This window comes from Megascapheus bottae, chromosome 11 (genome assembly GCF_031878675.1).
Source record: "Megascapheus bottae isolate mThoBot1 chromosome 11, mThoBot2.hap1, whole genome shotgun sequence".
Lineage (NCBI taxonomy): Eukaryota > Metazoa > Chordata > Mammalia > Rodentia > Geomyidae > Megascapheus > Megascapheus bottae.
In genome coordinates this window covers 1,018,212-1,042,192 of record NC_143519.1, presented here as the reverse complement: position 1 = coordinate 1,042,192, position 23,981 = coordinate 1,018,212, and the positions used below count along the sequence as shown (strand labels likewise).

Sequence of the window (23,981 nt, the reverse complement as noted above, 5' to 3'; positions counted from 1 at the left end):
TCTGGCCCCCCGTCCATCTAGGCCCCAGGCCGGGGATGGGGTATCCTGTAGTTCAAGTGGCTCCACTGCCAACCCCACCCCCGCTGCGTCATCTGCCCTTTTGTAACAACAAAGATATATTTATGCCGTCTTGTCTGTGCACCTTTATTTAAACGTTTGCAAGGACAGGCGGGAGAAAACGTGGTGATGGAGCCGGTTTAGGTGCTGCGTGTGTGAGATGAGAAGCATCGGTGGCTTGCCCAATTTAAATTGTGACAATTCTGCCCTCCCAGCCCGTGGAAATCTCAGAGGCTGAGCAGCTGAGTCCCCGGGGCCCTAAGCATGGCGACAGGCCCGCACCAGTGCTGTGGCCCAAGAAAATGCCGCTGGCTCCAGTCTGCCATCAGCCACCCCTTACCAGGGCCTAGACTAGGCCTGGGTGCAGGCGCAGCCCCTCTGCCCCGTGACGCAATCCCACTGTGCCCTCACCCCTGGACCGTGGAAAGGATGATTGTATGTGACAGTGAGCAAATGCCCTGGAGAATAGGCTATAAATAAAGGGTGATAATTAGTAAATAATAGGCTTTACTGTGTGGCCCAGGGTGCCCTTCTGGCTCCCCATCCCTGGGAGGGAGGCTGGGCTCTGCCAAAGTCAGCAACAAGCAGCAGGCTGGCCTCCACGTGGAAGTGCTCCAGGCTCAGCCAGTGCTCCCGCCTGGGTCGCTGCTCCTCTGCCCTGCCCGCTGTCTGACCGAGGGTCACGAGGGTCACGGCTGGCCCCTCCACTGCAGGGCGCTGCCTTGTGCTCACACACAAGGCCTGTGAGGGCCTGAGGGCCGGCCTGCCCTTTGACCTTGTGGGGAGGGGCAGACCCACTTCCTGTCTAGGGGATTCCTGTCTAGGGAGACCCAGGTCACTGCAAGGTCTCTGTCTCCGTCCTGTCTGTCCCCACCACGCGGCTCTCCGATGCCGTTCTTACCCGTGTGAACCCAGGTTCTCAACGCCACACTCCAAGTCGGAGGGACACGTCGTGGGCAGGGGCCGTGTCTCCCATGTGTGCAGTGCTTCTGTGCCGTGGGGTGTGGGCACATTGTGGTGTGCGGGAGCCCAGCCCTGCCCCACACAGGGCGCCGTCCGTGCTCCCCGGCCCTCCCCGGCAGCTGAGCTAGGGTTTGTGGTGGGGGCAGAGCGGCCTCTCCGTGCGGCCTGAGGTCAGGGCTCAGGACTGCTCCTGCTCTGCCTCACCGGACTGGCCTTGGGCACTGGCAGAGGCCAGTGGCGAGTGCGGGGCCTGGAGTGGGGTGGGCATTGTGGAGGCCGTGGGCACACGGGGTGGCAGGAGTCCTTGCTGGCCAGCAAGTCATCGATAGGCGACAGGTGAGGCTCCTGGACCTCTGCCAGGTGCGGGCGGGGGCAGAGTGAAGAGCTTGTTTACATCAGGCCCAGCCCTAACTGCAGGGGGGGGAGTGTCCCCTCCTTCCCTCCCTCCTCTCCTCCTCCTCTCCCCCCTACTCACCCCGCCCTCCCTCTGTCCCTCTGTCTCTGCGTCTCTTTGCTTTCCCTCTCCATCTTGCACACATGGAAACAATGGATGGTGACTCTTAGCCCAGCACTGCTTTCTGTGCTGGGAGAAACAAAGGCTTGCTCCTGTCAGAACCTGAAAGTCCTTTTTCCAGCCACGTGACTGCAGCTCCAGGTGTCTGTGGCTGTGGGGCCTCCCGTGGGTGCGGGCACGGTTCCCGGAGTGACAATGCCTCTGCTCTTCCCACAGATGAGATCATGTACCAGGACGCCGTCCCGCTCTGTGCTGCCGACATCCAGGAGCAGCTGAAAAAGCGCTTTGCTTACCTGTCCGGTGAGTTCCGGAAGCCTGGAGGGCTGGGGGTAGGGGCAGCCTTTGTGAGGGGCCTGGCAGTGCCAGGGCCTCGCTGCTCCGCAGTGCACCCAGGTCTCATGGGCGGCAGTGGGGTGGCGCCGCTGTGGGGGGGGCAGTGCACGCTCCCTGATGCCGTGGGAGGGTGGCCAGGAAGACAGGCCCCCCTCCACTCCTAACACAATACCCCAGGCTGGAGGAGTCCAGAGGAAATGTGCATTAGCTAGGTCGTGGCTCAGGCCTGTAATCCCAGCCACTCAGGAGGTGGAGATGACAAGATCCTGAGTTCAAAGCCAACCTGAGCAAAATCAGTGAGACCTTTTCTTGTTTAAAGTAACTAAATACAAATAAGACAGCTAAAAGGCATAGTTTAAGAGGTCGGGGGCTTGCTCAGCAAGTGTGATTGCCAGCAGCACCCACGGGGAGGGGGTCAGGGCATGCACACAGATCTCAAGAGGATGAGGTCAGACCCGCCCTGGGTTGAAGCCTGAGCAAACCTAAGCGGGGATGACGCAAGAGCACCCACTGGCCTTGTCCCTCCTGGTCTCCTGCCACCCCACACCACAAGAGGCCCTGTCCTGGGGACACCGGCTCTGAACGTTCCTGGGTCAGCCCCACGGCACATCTCTCCCCAGCGTACAAACAACACCAGCCTGGAGGTCATTGTCAGATGAAATCACGGTTTCTCAGGGAGCTGCCCGCACCAGCTGCCTGCCTGCACACAGCAGACCCCAGAGCACGAGGTCGCACAGCAGACACCCATCTGGCTGCACAAGGCCTGAGATGGGGCCTCTCCCTGCTCCCAGCCCCTCCGGGCCAGCCCGCCAGTCCTGCCAGGTGCACGTCCATGCCAGGGTTCCACCCAACGCCAGAGCTCCCTCCATGCCCGGTACCAGCACCTGCCTTTTGCCGCTGCCCTCCGGAGGGCGCCCAGTGCTCATGACCCACCCTGGCTGACCTCCAACCCCAGGGCTTTGTTCTCGGGCAAGTTGGAATGTGGGAGACAAGGTGAAGTTGCGTCCCATCGCTCTGGACTGGAGCAGGCGTCTGTCTTTCCTCTTCTCCTCCCCTAGCCCGTGAGGCAGCCTCTCTGGCCACTCTCAGCACGTGGATTGGCCTGGGCAGGGCCGGCGTCACCCCCTGAGCTGGAGCTGGTGACCCTGAGAGGCTGAGAAGGCCTCTCTGGACGTCTCCCGGTGCCCACAGCCTCACTAGCTCCGCTTCCTGCTCTCCTCGTTCCCATGATTGTTTCTGTGTCGTGGACTGAGCCTCTCCAAATGCTATGTGGCTGGTGTCTTGAGAGCCCGAAGGCCTTTGGTCCCTTCTCTGCCACTGGTGCCTGGAGCTGCCCCTCCCGATGGTCTCAGCAGCCTCTTGGGCCCGTGGGCCTGCACAGGGCAAGACCCAGCCTGGAGTCAGCTGAGCTGGTGCCAGGGGACTTGGAGAGACACAGGAGGAGGAGTCAGCTGGTACCCAGCATATCCGCCCAGCACCAGGCTGCGGGGATCCAGCGCGGCCCCTGTGGCTTGGCTGTGGGTTTCCGTGGACAGCCTGGAACCAGAGCCGGGACCCTGGCAGGGCAGCCCCGCTGAGCAGTTGTGCCCACAGAATGGAGCCTATGCTTGTAGGCATTGCACTGGGCATGAGCAGGGCAACCCCTGCCCTCTCCACTCCACATCAGAGAGAAACGTGGCCAGCACCCCATCATCCATGGAGTCGCCAGCGAGGTGGAGAAGACGTGTGTTCCCGTGGCATGTTTCCTGGGGAAGGATCGGGGTCCGGGTCACACAGGCTCCCGGGCCTGTCTGGGTGGGGGAGCTGGGGACTCCCACACCTTGAGTTCCCACGGGAGCACCCACGTCAGCCTCTTGCACCCTGGAACCTGGTGGAGAAGGGCCTGCCGTGCTGTGTCTTCACGAGGACTCGTTCAGAAAGCGAAGGGCGTGAGGCCACCCCAGGACCCGCTGGACTTTCTGTGCAGTACTCCTGCCCGTAATGAAGGAAAGGTTATCTCCTGGTGCCCTGTGGAGCAGGGGCACAGAGGGTCCACATCGCGAAGCAGCTCATAGCCAGGGCAGCTCAGACACTGGACAGGGCCTCTGCTCCGTCTGTGGCAGGGCAGTGAAGACACTGGACAAGGCCTCCGCTCTGTCTGTGGCAGGGCAGTGAAGACACTGGACAAGGCCTCCGCTCTGTCTGTGGCAGGGCAGTGAAGACACTGGACAAGGCCTCCACTCTGTCTGTGGCAGGGCAGTGAAGACACTGGACAAGGCCTCCACTCTGTCTGTGGCAGGGCAGTGAAGACACTGGACAAGGCCTCCACTCTGTCTGTGGCAGGGCAATGAAGACACTGGACAAGGCCTCCACTCTGTCTGTGGCAGGGCAGTGAAGACACTGGACAAGGCCTCCACTCTGTCTGTGGCAGGGCAGTGAAGACACTGGACAGGGCCTCCGCTCTGTCTGTGGCAGGGCAGTGAAGACACTGGACAGGGCCTCTGCTCTATCTGTGGCAGGGCAGTGAAGACACTGGACAGGGCCTCTGTGCCTCTGCTCTATCTGTGGCAGGGCAGTGAAGACACTGGACAGGGCCTCCACTCTGTCTGTGACAGGGCAATGAAGACACTGGACAGGGCCTCTGTGCCTCTGCTCCGCCTGTGGCAGGGCAGTGAAGACACTGGACAGGGCCTCCACTCTGTCTGTGACAGGGCAATGAAGACACTGGACAGGGCCTCTGTGCCTCTGCTCCGCCTGTGGCAGGGCAGTGAAGACACTGGACAGGGCCTCCACTCTGTTTGTGGCAGGGCAGTGAAGACACTGGACAGGGCCTCTGTGCCTCTGCTCCGCCTGTGGCAGGGCAGTAAAGACACTGGACAGGGCCTCCGCTCTGTCTGAGCAGGGCAGCTCAGGACCCTGGCCTTGCTTCGAGAGGGGAGGATGGAAGGTGGTGAAGGATGGTGGAGGGTGGCCGGCCTCTGCACTGCATGGAACATGTCTTTCCTCAGGATGGAGCCAGGAGGCCATGCACCGCCGAGGCCGTTACTAGCCCACAGTGCTTGGAGGGGACACCCCCAGAATGAAGAGTTAGGGGACAGATGTCCTGTTTGAGGGTCACCAAATGTTCCTTCTGTGCACATGCACTTTTTTCATGGATTATACAAGCCAGGCGCTGGTGACTCTGTCTGTAATAGTAGCCACTCAAGAAGCTGAGATTGAGGACCACTAGTTCGAAGCCAGTCTTGTCGGAAAAGTCCATGAGACACATCACCACTAAGCTACCAAAAAAGCCTGAAGTGACTCTGTGGCTCTAGTGGTAGAGTGCCAGTCTTGGAAAAGGCTGAAGGACGGTGCCAGGCTGCTGCGTTCAAGCCCTAAGGCTAGGTAGTGTGCGCGGGTGTGTGCGCACGCGTGTGCACACACACATACACACACGTGCACACACATGTGCACACACACATGTGCGCACACACACACACACACACACACACACGAGCCGTGCCAGCCAGCCTGGGAAGTTGGGTGGGGGTGGCTGGCACACCCAGGGCCTGCTAAGTCTCTGCCATGTCTCCCCAGGCGGGCGGGGGCAGGACGGCAGCCCAGTGCTCACCTTCCCTGACTACCCGGCCTTCAGCGAGATCCCAGACAAGGAGTTCCACAGTGTCATGACCTACCTCACCAGCATCCCCAGGTAGGCTGCATCCCGGGCCGCCCCGAGGAAGCCGCCTCGCCTCGAGGCCAGCCCTCGCGCTGAAGGGGCAGGGGTCAGAGGTCTTGGGACCTTGTCTGACGCCTGGTCAGCCTTGGGAGGCCAGCCCTCACTCGGGAAGGGGCAGGGGTCGAGGACTCGGGACCTTGTCTGATGCCTGGTCTGGCTTTGGCACACCTCAGCCCTGCTGTGGCTTCCCGGCGGAATCCTCAGTTGCCTTGCACGGGATCAGGGTGCATGTCAGGCCTCTTGCTTTGCCCACATTGAATTAAAAAGTTCTGCATCTGGCCGGGAGTGTGGCCTAGTGGTAGAGGGCTTGCCTAGCATGCATGAAGACTCGGGTTCGATTCCTCCGTACCACATATACAATAAACAGCCAGAAGTGGTGCTGAGGCTCACGTGGTAGAGCTCTAGCCTTGAGAAAGTCCAAGGACAGTGCTCAGGCCCTGAGTTCAAGGCCTGGGACTGGCAAAAAAAAAAGTTCTGTCCTGCCTACGGACTGGCAAAAAAAAAGTTCTGTCCTGCCTGCCCTCGCAGGAGCTGAGGGCAGGGGCATCAGATCTGTCCCCCATATGCTTCCAGAAGGGCTGGGACCCTGGGCAGTCCTTGGCCTTGGCTGTGCATGAGGCATGTGGGCTGTTGATACTGTCATGTGTGGAGAAGCAGGCCAGCTCGAGGAGAAATTTAAACCTCACTGTTCCCCTCAAATTTAAGTGGCTATCATAATGCATGGAAATGACAGGAGATGATGGGGTGCCAGGGGATGAGACGGTGACACGGGGGTGAGGAGGTGACAGAGGATGAGGAGGTGATAGAGGATGAGGAAATGATGGAATGAGGAGGTGACAGGATGAGGAGGTGAGGAGGGGTGAGGAGGTGACAGGGGGTGAGGAGGTGATGGGGGCTGAGGAGGTGACGAGGGGTGAGGAGATGATAGAGGATGAGGAAATGATGGAATGAGGAGGTGACAGGATGAGGAAGTGAGGAGGGGTGAGGAGGTGACAGGGTGAGGAGGTGACAGGGGGTGAGGAGGTGACAGAGAATGAGGAGATGATAGAGGATGAGGAAATGATGGAATGAGGAGGTGACAGGATGAGGAGGTGAGGAGGGGTGAGGAGGTGACAGGGGGTGAGGAGGTGACAGGGTGAGGAGGTGATGGGGACTGAGGAGGTGACGAGGGGTGAGGAGATGATAGAGGATGAGGAAATGATGGAATGAGGAGGTGACAGGATGAGGAGGTGAGGAGGGGTGAGGAGGTGACAGGGGGTGAGGAGGTGACAGGGGGTGAGGAGGTGACAGAGGATGAGGAGATGATAGAGGATGAGGAGATGATGGAATGAGGAGGTGACAGGATGAGGAGGTGAGGAGGTGACGGGGTGAGGAGGTGACAGGGTGAGGAGGTGATGGGGGCTGAGGAGGTGACGAGGGGTGAGGAGATGATAGAGGATGAGGAAATGATGGAATGAGGAGGTGACAGGATGAGGAGGTGAGGAGGGGTGAGGAGGTGACAGGATGAGGAGGTGAGGAGGGGTGAGGAGGTGACAGGGTGAGGAGGTGATGAGGGGTGAGGTGGTGATGGAATAAGGAAGTGACGCGGGGGGGGGGTGAGGAGGTGACCAGGAGTGAGGAGGTGACAGGGTGAGAGGAAGTGATGGGATGAGGAGGTGAGGAGGGGTGAGGAGTGGTAAGGAGATAACAGGATGAGGAGGTAATGAGGGGTGAGGAGGTGACTAGAGGTGAGAAGATGGCAAGGGGTGAGGAGTTGACAGGGTGAGGAGGTGATGGGATGAGGAGGTGACCAGGGGTGAGGAGGTGACGGGATGAGGAGGTGATCAGGGATAAGGAGGTGACCATGGGTGAGGGGATGAGGAGGGGTAAGTAAGGAGATGATAGGGTAAGGAGGTGATGGGATGAGGAGGTGACGGGGTGAGGAGGTGACAGGGGATGAAGAGGTGACAGGGGATGAGGAGGTGACAGGGGACGGGCGAGGCAGGCTGGGGTGGGTGTGGCCCGGGACCTCATGCGTGGAGGAGGTCACCGTGGCGCTGGCCCTGGGTCTCTGGGAGACATGGCGGTCCCCAGGGCTGCAGAGCCCCCGACTTTGGGTAGGTGATGCAGGCAGCTGAGGTCTGTCTGGGGAGGTGATGGGGAGGCCCAGCCCGCAGAGCCCGGCCCCCGGGGGGTGGGGGAGGGAGGCCACTGCAGCCCGGGTGGGGAGAGAAGGGGAGCCGCCCGGGCACTCCTCGTCCCCACCCGGGACGGCCCAGCCCTCTTCATGGGAGTGCCTGGAGGCCAGGCCGCCCAGGCTGCCCTGCCAGCCAGCTGTCCCGGAGGGGAGGAGATCCAGGGGACCAGGCGGGGGAGGGCCCTCGCCCTGCCCGTCTGCCCTGGGTGGGGCTCTGGGTCCCTCGCCCTCCCCCTCGCCCTCCCTGTCTGCCCTGGGCGGGGCTCTGGGTCCCTCGCCCTCCCCGTCTGCCCTGGGCACGGCTCCGGTGGGGCATGCCCTCGCCCGGTTCCCATCTCATGTGAGGGGGGCGAGGATCCCGGGCCTGCTCGAGGCTGAGGCTCATGAAGATCTGTGCCAGCAGCTGTCTTGCATGCCTGTGCCATGTTGGAGGACCTCCCACACGTGCACACACTCCCATGCACACATGCACATGCACACACACTCATGCACATTCATACACATGGACACATGAACGCTCACATAGGCACGAGTGAATGCACACACACACGCACACACACTCATGTGCACACCTGCGCGAGCGTGCTCATACATACATGTGAACTCACACACTCATGCACACACACTCATACATACACGTGAACTCACACACTCACTCATGCACACACATACATACACGTGAACTCACACTCATGCACACACACTCATACATACACGTGAACTCTCACATATTCACTCATGCACACACGTGCGCGTGCATGCTCATACATACATGTGAACTCACATTCACTCATGCACACACGTGTGCATGCATACACATGAACTCATACACATTCACTCATGCATACATGGACACACTCACATACACACATAATCGCGTGCACACACTCACTCATATACACATGGTTCACATACATACTCATACACACACGTGAACTCACACTCAAGCACACACATTCACTCTCACATGCGTACATGTACATGAGCATGTGCACACATAAACACACACATGCACAGGCCACATGCACCCAGTCACACGTGTTCACACGCACCCTCCCACACATGCACTCCTGTGACTGACACTGCAGGCTGGAGGTGAGGTCCCTGTGCAGAGGGGAGGCTGGGAGAGGCCCCCAGCCCTCCCGCCCTCCCGCCCCTCCCTTCCTGAGGGATGGGGCGCCCACTAGCCCTGTGTGTTCCGGTGACCCCTGAACCATGGTCCCCCATGTTTACTCTTGATTCCCTAGAGCCAGCCAGAAGCACCGGAGAAAACAGGTACCCAGAAAGTTGGCCCCATAGCCCTGGATCTGCCCAGGACGTGGCCACAGTGGGGGTGTGTGGTGTGTATGTGGGGGGGGTATGTGGGTGTATGTGGTGTGAGTGTGTGTATGTGTGTGTAAGTGTATGTGTGGTGTATGTGTGTATGTGTGGTGTGTGTATGTGTGTGTAAGTGTATGTGTGTGTGTTTGTGTGCATATGTGTGTAAGTGTGTGTGTGTTTGTGTGTGGTGTGTGTATGTGTAAGTGTATGTATGTTTGTGTGTGTGTGGTGTATGTATGTGTGTATATGTATGTGTGTGATGTGTGTGTATGTATGTGTGTGTGTGTGGTGTGTGGTGTGTGTGGTGTGTGTATGTGTGTGTAAGTGTATGTGTGTGTGTTTGTGTGTGGTGTGTGTATGTGTGTAAGCGTATGTGTGTGTATGTGTGTGTGGTGTGTGTATGTGTGTATATGTATGTGTGTGGTGTGTGTATGTATGTGTGTGTATGTGTGTTGTGTGTGTTGTGTGTGTTGTGTGTGTGTGGTGTGTGTGTATGTGTGTGTAAGTGTATGTATGTGTGTTTGTGTGTGTGTGGTGTGTATGTGTGTGTATATGTATGTGTGTGTATGTATGTGTGTGGTGTGTGTATATGTGTGTATATATGTATGTGTGTGGTGTGTGTATGTGTGTGTATGTGTGTGGTATGTGTGTATGTGTGTGTATGTGTGTGGTGTATGTATGTATGTGTATGTGTGTGTGTGGTGTGTGTGTGTGGTCTGTGTGATATGTGTGTGTTTGTGTATGTGTAGTGTGTGGATGTGTGTACATGTATGTGTGTGATATGTGTGTGTTTGTGGATGTGTAGTGTGTGGATGTGTGTGTGTGGATGTGTGTACATGCATGTGTGTGATATGTGTGTGTTTGTGTATGTGTAGTGTGTGGATGTGTGTACATGTATGTGTGTGATACGTGTGTGTGTTTGTGTATGTGTAGTGTGTGTATGTGTGTTTGTGTGTGTGGGTGTGTGTACATGTGTGTATGTATATGTATGTATGTGTGTGGTGTGTGTATGTGTGTGTATATGTGTGTATGTGTATGTATGTATGTATATGTGTATGTGTGCATGTATATGTATGTATGTGTGTGGTGTGTGTATGTGTGCATGTATATGTGTGTGTATGTGTATGTATGTGTGTGTGTGCTATTCCTGCACACTGCCCCGGGTGGCGTGCTCCAGGTCTGGCATCAGAGAGGACTCTAGGCCACCTGCCCACACCAGTCCTGGCCTCCTCCATGGACCTGTGGCTTTGCACACTGATGCCCTCCAGATACTAAGCCTGGCCGCCCCGCACGCGGCCGGCCCCAGACCCTCACCGATGGCTTTGGTTCTACCTGCACCTACAGCTAACCAGCCAGGCCTTGAGTGAGCTGTGGGGAGAGAAGAGACTTCTGGGATGTGCAGGGAAGGAGAGAACGAGCCTGGGACCACCGTGCTCAGAGCTCTGTGGGAGAGGGCCACGCGAGCCGAGTGTGTGGGGCAGAGCCGTGTGGCGAGGGGCCTTCCTCCTGGAGCAGCGGTTGGCGGAGCTGGACTTACTCCCTGCTTACAGAGAGGGCGGCAGAGGTGGTTCACAGTCCCTCGGGTGCTTTTGAGGGCCCTGTGCTCTGCGGGGCACCTCTGCCCTGTCTGTCCTGTCCTGCCTCCCGTGGTCGTAGCTAGTAGCAAACCACACAGGTGGGCATTTGAAGGCATTTCTCAGAGACACTTTTATTTTTTGCTAGTCCCAGGGTTTGAACGCAGGGCCTCAGCGTTGTCCTTGGGCTTTCTCAAGGCTGGTGCTCTACCACTTGAGCCACAGCACCAATTGTGGCTTTTTCTATGTATGTAGGGTACCGAGGAATCGAACACATGGGTCTTTGTGCATGCTAGGCAAGCACTCGACCACGAGGCCTAACTCCCAGCCCATCGTTGTTTTTGTTGGCCATGGGGCTTGAATCCCGGGCCTGGGCGCTGTCCCTGAGCTCTTCAGCTCAAGGCTAGTGCTCTGCCTCTTTGAGCCACGACATCACTTCCAGTTTCCCGGTGGTTAATTGGAGATCAGAGTCTCACAGACTTCACTGTTTGGGCTGGCTTTGAACCGTGATCCTCAGATCTCAGCCTCCTCAGTCGCTGGGATGACAGACATGAGCCCCCAGCGCAGGCAGAGCAGAGCACTTCATTGAACGTTCCCTCCTGGGCAATGGCAGCCAGCCTTTCTGGGCCCCTCCTCCGCCACTGTATGCAGAGCTAAGGCATGGCTCCTGGCGGGCCCGCCATGAAGCCCAGCCGGTGCGTGTCCTGCAGTGCCAGAGGGTGGCTGGCACGTGGGAGGCAGGGGACAGGTCCCGCCGGCCGCCATCTCCAGAGGCTCCAGGGTGTCCGCAGTTGCACTGTGTGTCTGGACGTGACCTCTGCGGTCAGAGGCTCCTGCCTCCACAGGGCGTATTGCAGTCTGTGGTCCACACAGACGCTGCAGCCCTCTGTCCTTGTCCAGCAGGGTGGAGCTGCTCTTTGCAGCAACCAAGTCCCCCGGGGGCCACTCAGCAGGCACTCACGGTGTCCCAGGGCAGCGGCCCGGCTCATCTCTGTCTCTGCTTCTCTGCTGACCTCGGCTGGGCAAGCAGGTCTGTGTGGTCCTGCTGAGCTTTCTCAGGCAGGAGGCTGTTTCGAGTAAAAGCTCGTACTTGTTTGTGCGTCTACCTGGAAGTCTGTTGGCTATTCTTGAGCCAGCTTACCATCCACTGGTGAAATCGCCCCTGCTCCAGTGGGTGAACAGTCTCGGCACCCAGTGTGCTCTGAGCGCCACTGCTGTTAAGCCAGAGGACCTTTGTGCCCAGGGCACACGGCCTGTCAGGCTGCGTAATTAGTAACAGTGCCCTGTAGAATCCCGACTCCCTTAACCCAGAAATGGCTCACTGGGCGCAGTCTCAGATTCGCAGCCAGTGCCTCTGCCGCCCGCCTGCCTCCTTCTGCTGAGGATTGGCTGGCGGTGGCAGCCGCTGGCATCGCACGATTGGCTTGGACGTGAACTTCCTCAGAGGGAAGCCTGCTCCCTCTCCCATCCTGTGACTCAGGCTCTGCCGCCAGGCTGAGCTGCAGGCCGGGGGAGAGGAGGTCCCAGGGCGGCGATGAGATGCTGCCTGGCTGCTGCCGCCCAGGATGAGAGCTGGGGCTCCCGAGCCTTCAGATGCCCCGGGGTTCCTCTGAAGTCGTAGCGGTGCCCCTGGACGAGGTTTTCTGAGGCAGACAGATGGGGAGAGCGCAGATGCTGGGGCTTGGGTGATGCGTGGGTCCTGGGGTTATTTCAGATGGCTTAATCAGCTGACCACGAAGGGAAGGGAAATGGTGGGATCCCAGTGCCCGTGTGACAGGAAGGACAGGCCTGCCTGGCCAGGCACTCAAGGCTGGAGGCAGGCTGGGCGGGGGCAGGGGCACCACTCTGTCTTCCTCCAGCCGAGAGCGAGTGGTGGCAGCCGTGGAGGAGGCTGCCCGGCCCCTCCCTGGCACGCATGCTGACTTGCCGCGCCGTGTGGCATGGCGTGGGCTTGTGGGAGCGTGCTGGAGGCAGAAGCCTGGCTTCCTGAGCTGACGGCAGGCTTTCTCTTCATCTCAGCTTGCAGGATGCTGGCATCGGATTCATCCTGGTCATAGACCGAAGGCAGGACAAATGGACGTCCGTGAAGGCGTCGGTCCTTCGCATAGCCGTAAGTGCCTCCCTGTCCTGGTGGGGGGGGGCACACGGCTCTTCCCCCTCTGCTCTGCCTGTGGCCTGGGTCCTGCTGAGCAGGGACAAGTTGCCCTGGAGGTGGCCAGCAGGAGTCCAGCCCATAGCCACAGGGGCTCCGAGCTGCTGGCTGTGTGCGTGCATGTGTGTGCGTGCATGTGCGTGCGTGCATGTGTGTGTGCGCGTGCATGTGTGTGCGTGCATACTTGCATGCATGCACGTGCATGCATGCATGTGTGACGTGTTCTCATGTGGGTTCTCACGGGGAGTCTGTTCTAATTTGTGGACTCTCTCAAAGGGGGCATAAAAGTTCTGAGTGGGCAGGAATCGCCGTGTGTTGGCATCGTCAGGCTGAAAGTTAGTTGGAAATTATTGGCAGCCCTTCCTAAGCTAAAGCTTCCTCTCCTTTGCACATTCTTTTCTTTTTTTTTTCCTTTTTTTGCCAGTCCCGGGCTTGAACTCGGCCTGAGCACTGTCCTTAGGCTTTCTCAAGGCTAGAGCTCTACCACTTGAGCCACAGCACCACTTCTGGCTTGTTCGGTGTGTGTGGTACCAGGAAGGGAACCCCTGTCTTCGTGCATGCTAGGCAAGCACTCCACCACTAGGCCACACTTGCAGCCTCCTTTGCACATTCTTTCTGGGTCCTTTGTCCTTAGATTTGAGAGCAGAGGCCTCGGTCTGCCTTGCAGACCCACTGCATCTGGTCCTTGCCCGGGGCCCAGCGCCACTGCGGCCCAGGCCAGGCCCCCCATGGGCCTGCTGGGGTTTTCAGTCTGCAGCCATTGTTTGAGAGGGGTGTGAAGCTGCTGGCAGGCATCTTTTTTTCGGAAGTCTCTCCCCTCCCACCTACAGACTATATGGGGCGCTGCTTCTGAGCTGGGCTCACCCCACCCCCCTCTGCCCGTCAGGCTTGACTGCGCAGCTGCAGAGGCCCCAGGGCCATTTATCTGCCAGCAGGGCGAGGGTCCTCACCCCTCCAGACACCCTATCCCGGAGGTCCTGCTGTCCTCCCGTCCTCCCAGCCTCCAGGCTGGAGGCTCTGCCGGCACAAAGCGTCTCCCAACCCCAGCCCCTCTGTGGAGGGCTCCGTGGGGCAGGCCGCCTCTGAGAACACGTGGGCACCAGGCAGTGCTCATCTGAACGCATTACAACACTTGATGGGCCCCAACCCGCAGGCCTAGCCCGTCACGTGACCACGGCCCGCGTGACCGCTCACCTGGGCCTGAGGTCGGTCCAGCCAGCCCCTCTCTCTCTCTCTCTCTCTCTCTCTCTCTCTCTCTCTCTCTCTCTCTCTCTCACACACACACACACACACACACACACACACACACACACACACACACACACACACACTCGCATTTCAACTCAGATAACCCTGCACAGGCCATGTAGAGAGCGTTTGTACGATGGCAGGGGCAGGGTAGCTGTTGTTCCCTGAGAGGGCCAGCCATTCCCTGGTGCTCCCTGAGGCTCCCGGCCAGGTCAAAGGAATGGCCTGGCGGCGTCACCCTCAGGCCCCCCACACAGGTGCCCTCCAGCCAGGGCTGGAGGCACACACCTGGGACATTTCCCTGGTTTCCAGGAGGGGTCCTTGGGGGTTCCCTGGTCTCCAGGGAGGGTCTGGGGGTCCCCTGGTTTCCTTGGAGGGTCTGGGGGCCTACACACGAGTCTCCAGTGAGCCGTGCTGATGCAGTGTGTAAGATTACAGCTATTCTTAGCGGCCACACACCCTGCCTCGCGCTCTTCCCGTCTTCACATGTCTCCAGCCTAGCTTGGAATAGAAAAGTAAGACTTGGAGGAGCCAAGACTCCGCGCTCCCCAGGTCAGCCTGTGCTCTGCCCAGGGCAAAGGTGGAGGTGACGAGGCCTGGGACCCGGCACTCCGGCGTCCCCTCCTCCCAGACCTGGCTGGAAGCTCGCCGTCCCTGCCTGGCCGTGTCTCTGTAAAGGCCGGTGTGTGCTCTGGTTCACTGCTGCAGCCCCACACTCATGCTGGGCCTCTCCACTCACTGCCTGCGTTGACCTTTGGATTCTGAATGGAGTAAGCATCTTTATCCCTGGAGGAAGCCGCCACCCGCTCAATCTGCGTTCTAGGGCATTCAGCTCCAGGAAGTGGACTGTATAAAGAACTGCCCGTCGGCCTCGTTCTCAGGCGCGGGCAGTCTGGGTGTGAGATGCCGAGCAGAGCCGTGTCATGGCTGGCAGAGCACCACTGGGCACAGGGCTCCAGGGCTGAGATGGCAGCGGGGGGGGGGCGCGGGCAGCGGCTGTGCCATGGCAGCCAGCACTGGACATCTTCTCGGCAGAGCTGGCCCTGATAGGGATCCCGGCACAGACACGCTCCAGGCCTGGCCGCCCAAATGCAGAGAGTGATGGTGGCTTCCGGGGGGCTGTGGGCTGCGGAGTTCACCTTGGGGGTCTCACCGGGGCCTGCCCACAGACAATGGCTGTCAGCCTCCTTCCCTTCCAGAAGCGCTGTGGCAGGTTTTCCCTTCTCCTCACGGCGCCATGACTCCCCAGTGGGAGAAGGAGCCAGAGCCAGGTGGAGCCTTCTCCCCTCGGGAGGGCAGGCAGGCAGGGGTAGGAGCCTGCTGCGGGGAGGCAGGGTCAGCCCAGTTCCTGGCTGTCCGTCCAGGCCACATGCGTCTGGTCAGCAGGGTTAGAGTGCCGTGTCTTTCTGGTCTGGTTAAGGCAAAGCTCACCAGGCTGTGCTGCACGAGTCTGCAGGGGATATAGAGGGCAGTTCCTGAAGGCCTTGTCCTGATGATGACACTGGCCCCAGCACCTGTGGCTGGACAGTGGCACTTTGGTCCAGACCCCCAAAAGCCAGCCTCAGGACCAATGGAGACCGCCTTCCCCCAGGGGAACAGCCCTGCCACCCAGTGTGGGGACTGCCCGCCCAACATGGGGACAGCCCAGCATGGGGACAGCCGCCAGCGTGGGGACTGTGTGCCTAGTGTGGGGACAGCCCCACCCAGCATGGGGACAGCCCTGCCAACCTTGGGGACAGCCCCACCCAGCATGGGGCCAGCCCAGCGTGGGGACAGCCCGCCAGCGTGGGGACTGTGCGCCCAGCGTGGGGACTGCCCACCTCACATGGGACAGCCCCACCAGCGTCTCTCATTCAGACCCAGAGGTGTTTTCTCTCAACACTGAGATGCATCCTGCAAATTATGTCTTGTTTGTTGTTGGCTACTTTCAGACAAACGTAATTGGTCAGGTCCTGGTCACTATATTCAATATTAAATAGTAACCCGATGACAGTCCTGGTATGTGTGGCTTTGGACCTTAAGAAAAGCAATAGGCAGGCCGGGAGTTTGGCCTAGTGGTTAAAGAGCTTGCCTAGCATGCATGAAGACCTGGGTTCGATTCCTCGGTACCACATACATAGAAAAAAGCCAGAAGTGGTGCTGAGGCTCAAGTGGTAGAGCTCTAGCCTTGAGAAAGTCCAAGGACAGTGCTCAGGCCCTGAGCTCAAGCCCAGGACTGGCAAAAAAAAAAAAGCAATTGGAACTTGGGAAGCGGGAGCAGGGTTTAGACGGGGGCTTTCTGGTTTCTAAGCTGTCCCGTCTGTTCTCTGAGCTTACAGATGTCTCAAAGACGACCAGAGGGGGAAGCAGCCGGCCTTTCCTTCCTGGTCCCTGTCTCTTCCACGTGGCATGGCCTTGTGTACAGCTCCTATGCCCATCCCAGCCTCCCCAGAGAACAAGACTGGTGCTTTCACATTCAGTAGAAATCTGTTACGATTTTAGTTTCTTGATTATTGCCCAATTCATAAAAGGCAATGTCTCACAGTCTCTACTCCAGACCCAGCTCCATTTACCACTGCATTTTATGTGGAAACTTCTAGACCTTTTCTCAGCTATTTACCACAGTAAGCCAGCGCAAATTCCCATTTGCTACACCATTAAAAATCTCACGCGGGTAGCACCATAACCATTGTTCTGTTTCCTGTGGAGACCCCGTAACTTTCTGGCATTGTCCTGCTACACTGAGCAGTGGTGCATGAGTACCAGCACAGACGTGGTCTGCGGTGGCACTCCCTCCACTCCCTCCTGTGGTCTCAGGTGTCACTCCCTCCCGTAGTCTGGTGGCACACCCTCCACTCCCTCCCGTGGTCTGGTGGCATGCCCTCCACTCCCTCCCGTGGTCTCAGGTGTCACTCCCTCCCGTGGTCTCCCGTGGCACACCCTCCACTCCCTCCTGTGGTCTCCCGTGGCACTCCCTCTACTCCCTCCCATGGTCTCCCATGGCACTCCCTCCACTCCCTCCCGTGGTCTCCTGTGGCACACCCTCCACTCCCTCCCGTGGTCTCCTGAAGCACTCCCTCCACTCCCTCCCGTGGTCTGGTGGCAGGCCCTCCACTCCCTCCCGTGGTCTCCCGTGGCACACCCTCCACTCCCTCCCGTGGTCTCCCGTGGCACTCCCTCTACTCCCTCCCATGGTCTCCCATGGCACTCCCTCCACTCCCTCTCGTGGTCTCCCGTGGCACTCCCTCCACTCCCTACCGTGGTCTCCTGTGGCACGCCCTTCACTCCCTCCCGTGGTCTGGTGGCACACCCTCCACTCCCTCCCGTGGTCTCCCGTGGCACTCCCTCTACTCCCTCCCATGGTCTCCCATGGCACGCCCTTCACTCCCTCCTGTGGTCTCCTGTGGCACACTCTCCACTCCCTCCTGTGGTCTCCCGTGGCACTCCCTCCACTCCCTCCCGTGGTCTCAGGTGTCACTCTCTCCACTCCCTCCCGTGGTCTCCCCTGGCACTCCCACTTACTCCCGTGGTCTCCTGTGGCACTCCCTCTACTCCCTCCCATGGTCTCCCCTGGCACTCCCTCCACTCCCTCCCGTGGTCTCAGGTGTCACTCTCTCCACTCCCTCCCGTGGTCTCCCCTGGCACTCCCACTTACTCCCGTGGTCTCCTGTGGCACTCCCTCTACTCCCTCCCATGGTCTCCCCTGGCACTCCCTCCACTCCCTCCCGTGGTCTCCCCTGGCACTCCCTCCACTCCCTCCCGTGGTCTCAGGTGGCACTCCCTCCACTCCCTCCCGTGGTCTCCCCTGGTACTCCCTCCACTCCCTCCCATGGTCTCCCCTGGCACTCCCTCCACTCCCTCCCGTGGTCTCAGGTGGCACTCCCTCTACTCCCTCCCATGGTCTCCCATGGCACGCCCTTCACTCCCTCCTGTGGTCTCAGGTGGCACACCCTCCACTCCCTCCTGTGGTCTCCCGTGGCACTCCCTCCCGTGGTCTGGTGGCACTCCCTCCACTCCCTCCCATGGTCTCCTGTGGCACTCCCTCTACTCCCTCCCATGGTCTCCCATGACACTCCCTCCACTCCCTCCCGTGGTCTCAGGTGGCACTCCCTCCACTCTCTCCCGTGGTCTCCCGTGGCACTCCCTCCACTCCCTCTCATGGTCTCCCGTGGCACTCCCTCCACTCCCTCCCATGGTCTCCCATGGCACTCCCTCCACTCCCTCCCGTGGTCTCCCGTGGCACGCCCTTCACTCCCTCCTGTGGTCTCCCGTGGCACACTCTCCACTCCCTCCCGTGGTCTCCCGTGGCACTCCCTCCACTCCCTCCCGTGGTCTCAGGTGGCACTCCCTCCACTCCCTCCCGTAGTCTCCTGTGGCACTCCCTCCACTCCCTCCCATGGTCTCCTGTGGCACTCCCTCCACTCCCTCCCATGGTCTCAGGTGGCACTCCCTCCACTCCCTCCCATGGTCTCCCATGACACTCCCTCCACTCCCTCCCGTGGTCTCCCGTGGCACTCCCTCCACTCCATCCCATGGTCTCAGGTGGCACTCCCTCCACTCTCTCCTGTGATCTCCCGTGGCACTCCCTCTACTCCCTCCCATGGTCTCCCATGGCACGCCCTTCACTCCCTCCTGTGGTCTCAGGTGGCATGCCCTCCACTCCCTCCTGTGGTCTCCCGTGGCACTCCCTCCCGTGGTCTGGTGGCACTCCCTCCACTCCCTCCCATGGTCTCCTGTGGCACTCCCTCTACTCCATCCCATGGTCTCCCATGACACTCCCTCCACTCCCTCCCGTGGTCTCAGGTGGCACTCCCTCCACTCTCTCCCGTGGTCTCCCGTGGCACTCCCTCCACTCCCTCTCATGGTCTCCCGTGGCACTCCCTCCACTCCCTCCCATGGTCTCCCATGGCACTCCCTCCACTCCCTCCCGTGGTCTCCCGTGGCACGCCCTTCACTCCCTCCTGTCTTCTCCCGTGGCACACTCTCCACTCCCTCCCGTGGTCTCCCGTGGCACTCCCTCCACTCCCTCCCGTGGTCTCAGGTGGCACTCCCTCCACTCCCTCCCGTAGTCTCCTGTGGCACTCCCTCCACTCCCTCCCATGGTCTCCCATGACACTCCCTCCACTCCCTCCCGTGGTCTCCCGTGGCACTCCCTCCACTCCCTCCCATGGTCTCCCATGACACTCCCTCCACTCCCTCCCGTGGTCTCCCGTGGCACTCCCTCCACTCCCTCCCATGGTCTCAGGTGGCACTCCCTCCACTCTCTCCTGTGATCTCCCGTGGCACTCCCTCTACTCCCTCCCGTGGTCTCCCGTGGCATGCCCTCCACTCCCTCCCGTGGTCTCCCCTGGCATTCCTTCCACTCCCTCCCGTGGTCTCCCCGGGCACTCCCTCCACTCCCTCCCGTGGTCTCCCCTGGCACTCCCTCCACTCTCTCCCGTGGTCTCAGGTGTCACTCCCTCCTGTGGTCTCAGGTGTCACTCCCTCCCGTGGTCTCCCGTGGCACTTGCTCCACTCCCTCCCGTGGTCTCAGGTGGCACTCCGTCCTATGGTTTGGTGGCACTCTCTCCATTCCCTCCCGTGGTCTGGTGGCACGTCCTCCACTCCCTCCTGTGGTCTCAGGTGGCACTCCCTCCACTTCCTCCCATGGTCTCCCATGGCACGCCTTTCACTCCCTCCTGTGGTCTCCTGTGGCACTCCCTCCACTCCCTCCCATGGTCTCCCGTGGCACTCCCTCCACTCCCTCCCGTGGTCTGGTGGCACGCCCTCTACTCCCTCCCGTGGTCTCCCCTGGCACTCCCTCCACTCCCTCCCATGGTCTCCCGTGGCACTCCCTCCACTCCCTCCCGTGGTCTGGTGGCACGCCCTCTACTCCCTCCCGTGGTCTCCCGTGGCACTCCCTCCACTCCCTCCCATGGTCTCCCGTGGCACTCCCTCCACTCCCTCCCGTGGTCTGGTGGCACGCCCTCTACTCCCTCCCGTGGTCTCAGGTGGCACTCCCTCCCATTGCCCCACAGGGCATCCTGGTCACAGACTGCCACCCCTAGTTCCCCTGCGGGTGGAGGCAGTTGTGCGTGTGGGCTGGGTCTGGGGGACGGGGCCCGGGGGTCACCTCGGCACAGCATCCCGGTCTGGGGGTCCAGCCACGGAGCTGGAGGATGCAGCCTGCCTAGGGGCCACGGTTGTTGCCAGTTCTCCCCTCACACAGTCAGGAGAAGCCCACCAGGTACCACTGCCTACGCCATGTGGAGGGTCTTGTGGGTGCTCGTGCTGCACTGTCCTCTTCTACCCTGGTGGGAGGTCAGCCATATACACTGACGCCAGGCCAGAGTCCACTGCCCTGGAGGTGTCTTGGTCTGTCTGGCTCAGCCATCTCCCTGGCAGCTGCAGGGAGGGTCTGGTTTGACCTTTCCTGGGCACTGGGAACCCCGGTGCTATTGGAATCGGAGGCTTGCGTGGCCCAGGGCAGTGCAGGGAGGTGTGCTGTCCTTCCCTGCCCTGCCCTGGTCCCCGGGGCTCCCTCTCTGAACCTGCCTCGGTGGCCCATGCAGCACAGGTCACTTTAGCAGGGACGGTGGGTAAGCTGGCTCTCCCCTCAGTCCACCCGCCATATCTGACCCAGGCCTCGGGGTCCGACACCTTCCTGCCTCTCCTATCTAGGAGCCTCTAGCCTAATGATACAGGAGTCAGACTCGGCTCTGTCTGAGTCTGGGTCTCCCCGGACCCCCCTCCTCCCCTGACTGGGTGTGGCTGGGCTTCGGGGCAGCCTCGGGCTCCACGCCAGACTCTGTGTATGCCTGGGCCACTTTCTCCAGATGAGTTCAGTCCCATCTCTATTTTGAGGATGGAGAAACTGAGGCACAAAGGCTGAGCGATGCTGCAGGCAGCTTGCTTCTGGTTTTATTTTAGATTCTGCCTAGAGGTCTGCCTGGCTTTCTTTGGTGACGCTCCTCAAGTCTGTAGTGCCCGAAGTATCCCAGGCTTGGTGGCTTAAACAGCAGAAATAAACCTGCTGTCTCGTGGGTTCTGGAGGCTGGGGGCCCGAGGCTGAGCAGCTGCTTCCCTTGGAGGCTGAGTGGGGGCTCTGGGCCTGCCCGGCTTCCCTGTGGCCGACCACCCAGGGTGTAGCTCTGCTTGTGGACACAGCGCTCCATGCTCTCCACACGCACTCTGGAGAGAGTACGTGCAGCCAGGCATCCTCGAAAGGCCCACCCGGTGGCCCGGGGACCTCGGGTGCCTGGCTGCTGACCCGAGTGAAGACACCCCTCCCGTGACGGCAGCACGGCCCTGCCGGGCCAGGGAATGCGTGTGCCACGGGCTCTCTCCAATCTCGCAGGCAGCGTTCCCAGCAAACCTGCAGCTGGTCCTCGTTCTGCGCCCCACGGGGTTTTTCCAGAGGACCCTCTCGGACATCGCCTTCAAGTTCCACAGAGATGACTTTACGATGAAGGTTCCGGTGAGTGTGCCTCTTCAGCTCTGGCCGTGGAACGGAGTGTCATTGCATTTGGGGCCCGCTGTGACAATCGAGATTCTCTCAAAGTAACCTTGGTGCCTGGGCCGCAAATCAAACCCTGCAGACCTCCCCACCCCCTCCCCACCCCACCTCACCCCTGGGCATGGGCTGTCGGTGGCCTGGGGGGCCCAGGGGGGCCTCCCAGAGCCACAGGGCATTTCTGTGCCAGACCCCGGCCTGGCCAGAGCCCCAGAAAATAGGGGGTCTGAGAAGAGGGTGTGAGAGCCCCAGGCGGGTGGAGGGAGCCCCACTTTGCCTGTGTAGCCCAGCAGGCGATCTCTGACCCACCTCCGTGAACGCAGCCAGCACAGGCAGCCTCCATGCGTGTCTGCTAGTGAGAACCCCAAAGAGTGCAGCTCTGTGTACGTTAAAGGGGAAGGCTCTTTAAAGTCCTGGAAGCCTCTGCAGTCGGAGGCAGCACAGCCTGGGCAGTGACCCACGGGACAGGCCTCCTACACACGGGCAGGGCCTCCAAGCCTTCGCGTCTTCTTCATGAAGAGGAGAGGAACAGAGACGGAATCACGCCCCGACCCCCAAAGCTGCTGCCGCCCCCCCCCCCCCACGGCGCAGTCCTGAGCCCAAGCACCGCCCCCAGGCCTCTAGATCATTCTAGAATCACAGAGGGCCATGCTGGTAGTGTCTGCCAGTGTTGGTGATGCTGGCGGGAACAGCTCAGCGGGCCGTGCCCACAGCCCTGGCGGCCATCGCTGAGGCTCGGGGGTCACGAGGACCCCCTGCCTGGATGGCTCAGTCCAGATTCTCTGGAAGCATGCACGAATTGGGAGTGGAATCAGCTCTGTGGCTGCTGCAGTGAGAATCTAGCGTGCGGGCGTGTGCATGCATGTGCGTGCGTGCGTGCGTGTGCATGCATGTGCGTGCGTGTGTGTGTGTGTGTGTGTGTGTGTGTGTTGGTCCTGAGGCTTGAACTCAGGGCTGGTCATTGTCCCCAAGCTTCTATTGCTCAGAGCGTTGGATCCACCGCTCTGCTGGCTTTCTGCTGGTTAGCTGGAGATAAGTCTCGAGCACTTTCCTGCCGAGGCTGGCTTCAAACCATCCTCCTCAGATCTCAGCCTCCAGAGGAGCTGGGGTGACAGGCCACCCGTGAGCCACCTGTGCCCCGAAACCTAACATTTTGCTCCAGGGCAGCCCTCAGAGTCACTGTGCTGAGGAGTCCTTGCAGTGTGGCCGCCCCTGTGGCTGGGGGGACACTGCACCTCTCCACCTTGACCCCCCTTCCCCGCACCAGAGCACGGCACCCTCGGCTTGTCCCAGACCCGGCCATGTCCCCCACGAAGGACCCGCTCTGACACGCCACTCAATAATACATGCGGTGATATCAAATGACACCCAGGCCTCGCCTCCGAGCCCGCTCTCCAGGGACCTGGCCACTCACAAAGTAGTCTGTGCTTTTACCTAACGCTCGGGGGCTAAAGAGAAGTACAGAATGCAGACAGTGCCGCGTGGACGAGCTGGAAGGCCTCCACCCACAGCGTCCCTCTCATGTCTCAGGAAGGGGTGGTCACTGCAGAAACTTGGTGACTGTAAAGCCGACTCTTCTGCCAGGAGGACATGCAGTTGCCTGCAGGGGCAGGGGCAGGGGCAGAGGCAGCACTGTGCTGCTTGCATCTGAGCACCCCTCCCGAGAAGGGGTGCAGATACCCATTAATGGCACTCCTGCCTGCCAGGCTCCTGGCCTGGCTCTCCTGCATCCCCTAGGGCCAGCGCTGGCCCCTTCGTGGTGCCCAGGGAGACCCGTGCTACTCTGTGTCCCCAGTGTGTCAATGAGAAAACCAAGGCATGGAGGGAAGAAGCCTCTGTCAGGGTCAGCCAGCTCTGCCACAGACAGGATGCCCAGGCAGGACACTGCCTGGGTCCCAGCCCCTCCCGGCCCCTGGCTCTGCTGACCCAGGTCTTGTCTGCTCAGGTCATAATGCTAAGCTCAGTACCAGAGTTGCATGGATACATCGACAAGTCCCAGCTGACCGAGGACCTCGGGGGAACCCTGGCTTACTGCCATTCCAGGTGGCTGTGCCACCGCACGGTGAGTGGCCTGGAGGCTCTGCACTGTGCCCCCGTCCGTTCCTGGATGGCGCAGCAGGATGGCTTTTGCATGATGACATTGCCTTTCCAAAAGCTTGCTTGATTCTCTGCAGTTCCCTCCCTAAACGAGGTGATGGTCTCCGTAGGCTTTAGTCATCGTAAAGAAATAGCAAGAAGTTCGGGTGTGGCTTTCTCTGGTCCTTGGAGACAAAATTGGGTTAATGCTGGCACTTGCTTAAAAAGGAGGGAGACAGACAGACAGACAGACAGGCAGGCAGGCAGGCAGACAGACAGACAGGCAGGCAGGCAGGCAGGCAGACAGGCAGACAGGCAGACGGAATGACTGATGCTGGGGATATTTGTAAATCAGACAGTACATTCCTGAGGCGGTGTGCGTCCGTTGTCATGGGAGGTA

General features: G+C 60.1%; 1 protein-coding gene across 5 annotated transcripts in view; it reads left to right on the top strand.

The window, feature by feature from the left end:
- Window positions 1-23,981, top strand: part of Mcf2l (MCF.2 cell line derived transforming sequence like) — a 147,709-nt gene that overhangs the window by 30,959 nt on the left and 92,769 nt on the right. For all 5 annotated transcript variants that reach the window (XM_090341863.1, XM_090341864.1, XM_090341859.1 and 2 more), the window contains exons 2-6: window positions 1,751-1,834; window positions 5,423-5,537; window positions 12,654-12,744; window positions 21,350-21,469; window positions 23,451-23,567. In XM_090341863.1, coding sequence (XP_090197989.1) covers window positions 1,759-1,834; window positions 5,423-5,537; window positions 12,654-12,744; window positions 21,350-21,469; window positions 23,451-23,567 — 519 coding nt within the window. In that variant the 5' untranslated portion in view covers window positions 1,751-1,758. The remainder of the gene's footprint in view (window positions 1-1,750; window positions 1,835-5,422; window positions 5,538-12,653; window positions 12,745-21,349; window positions 21,470-23,450; window positions 23,568-23,981) is intronic.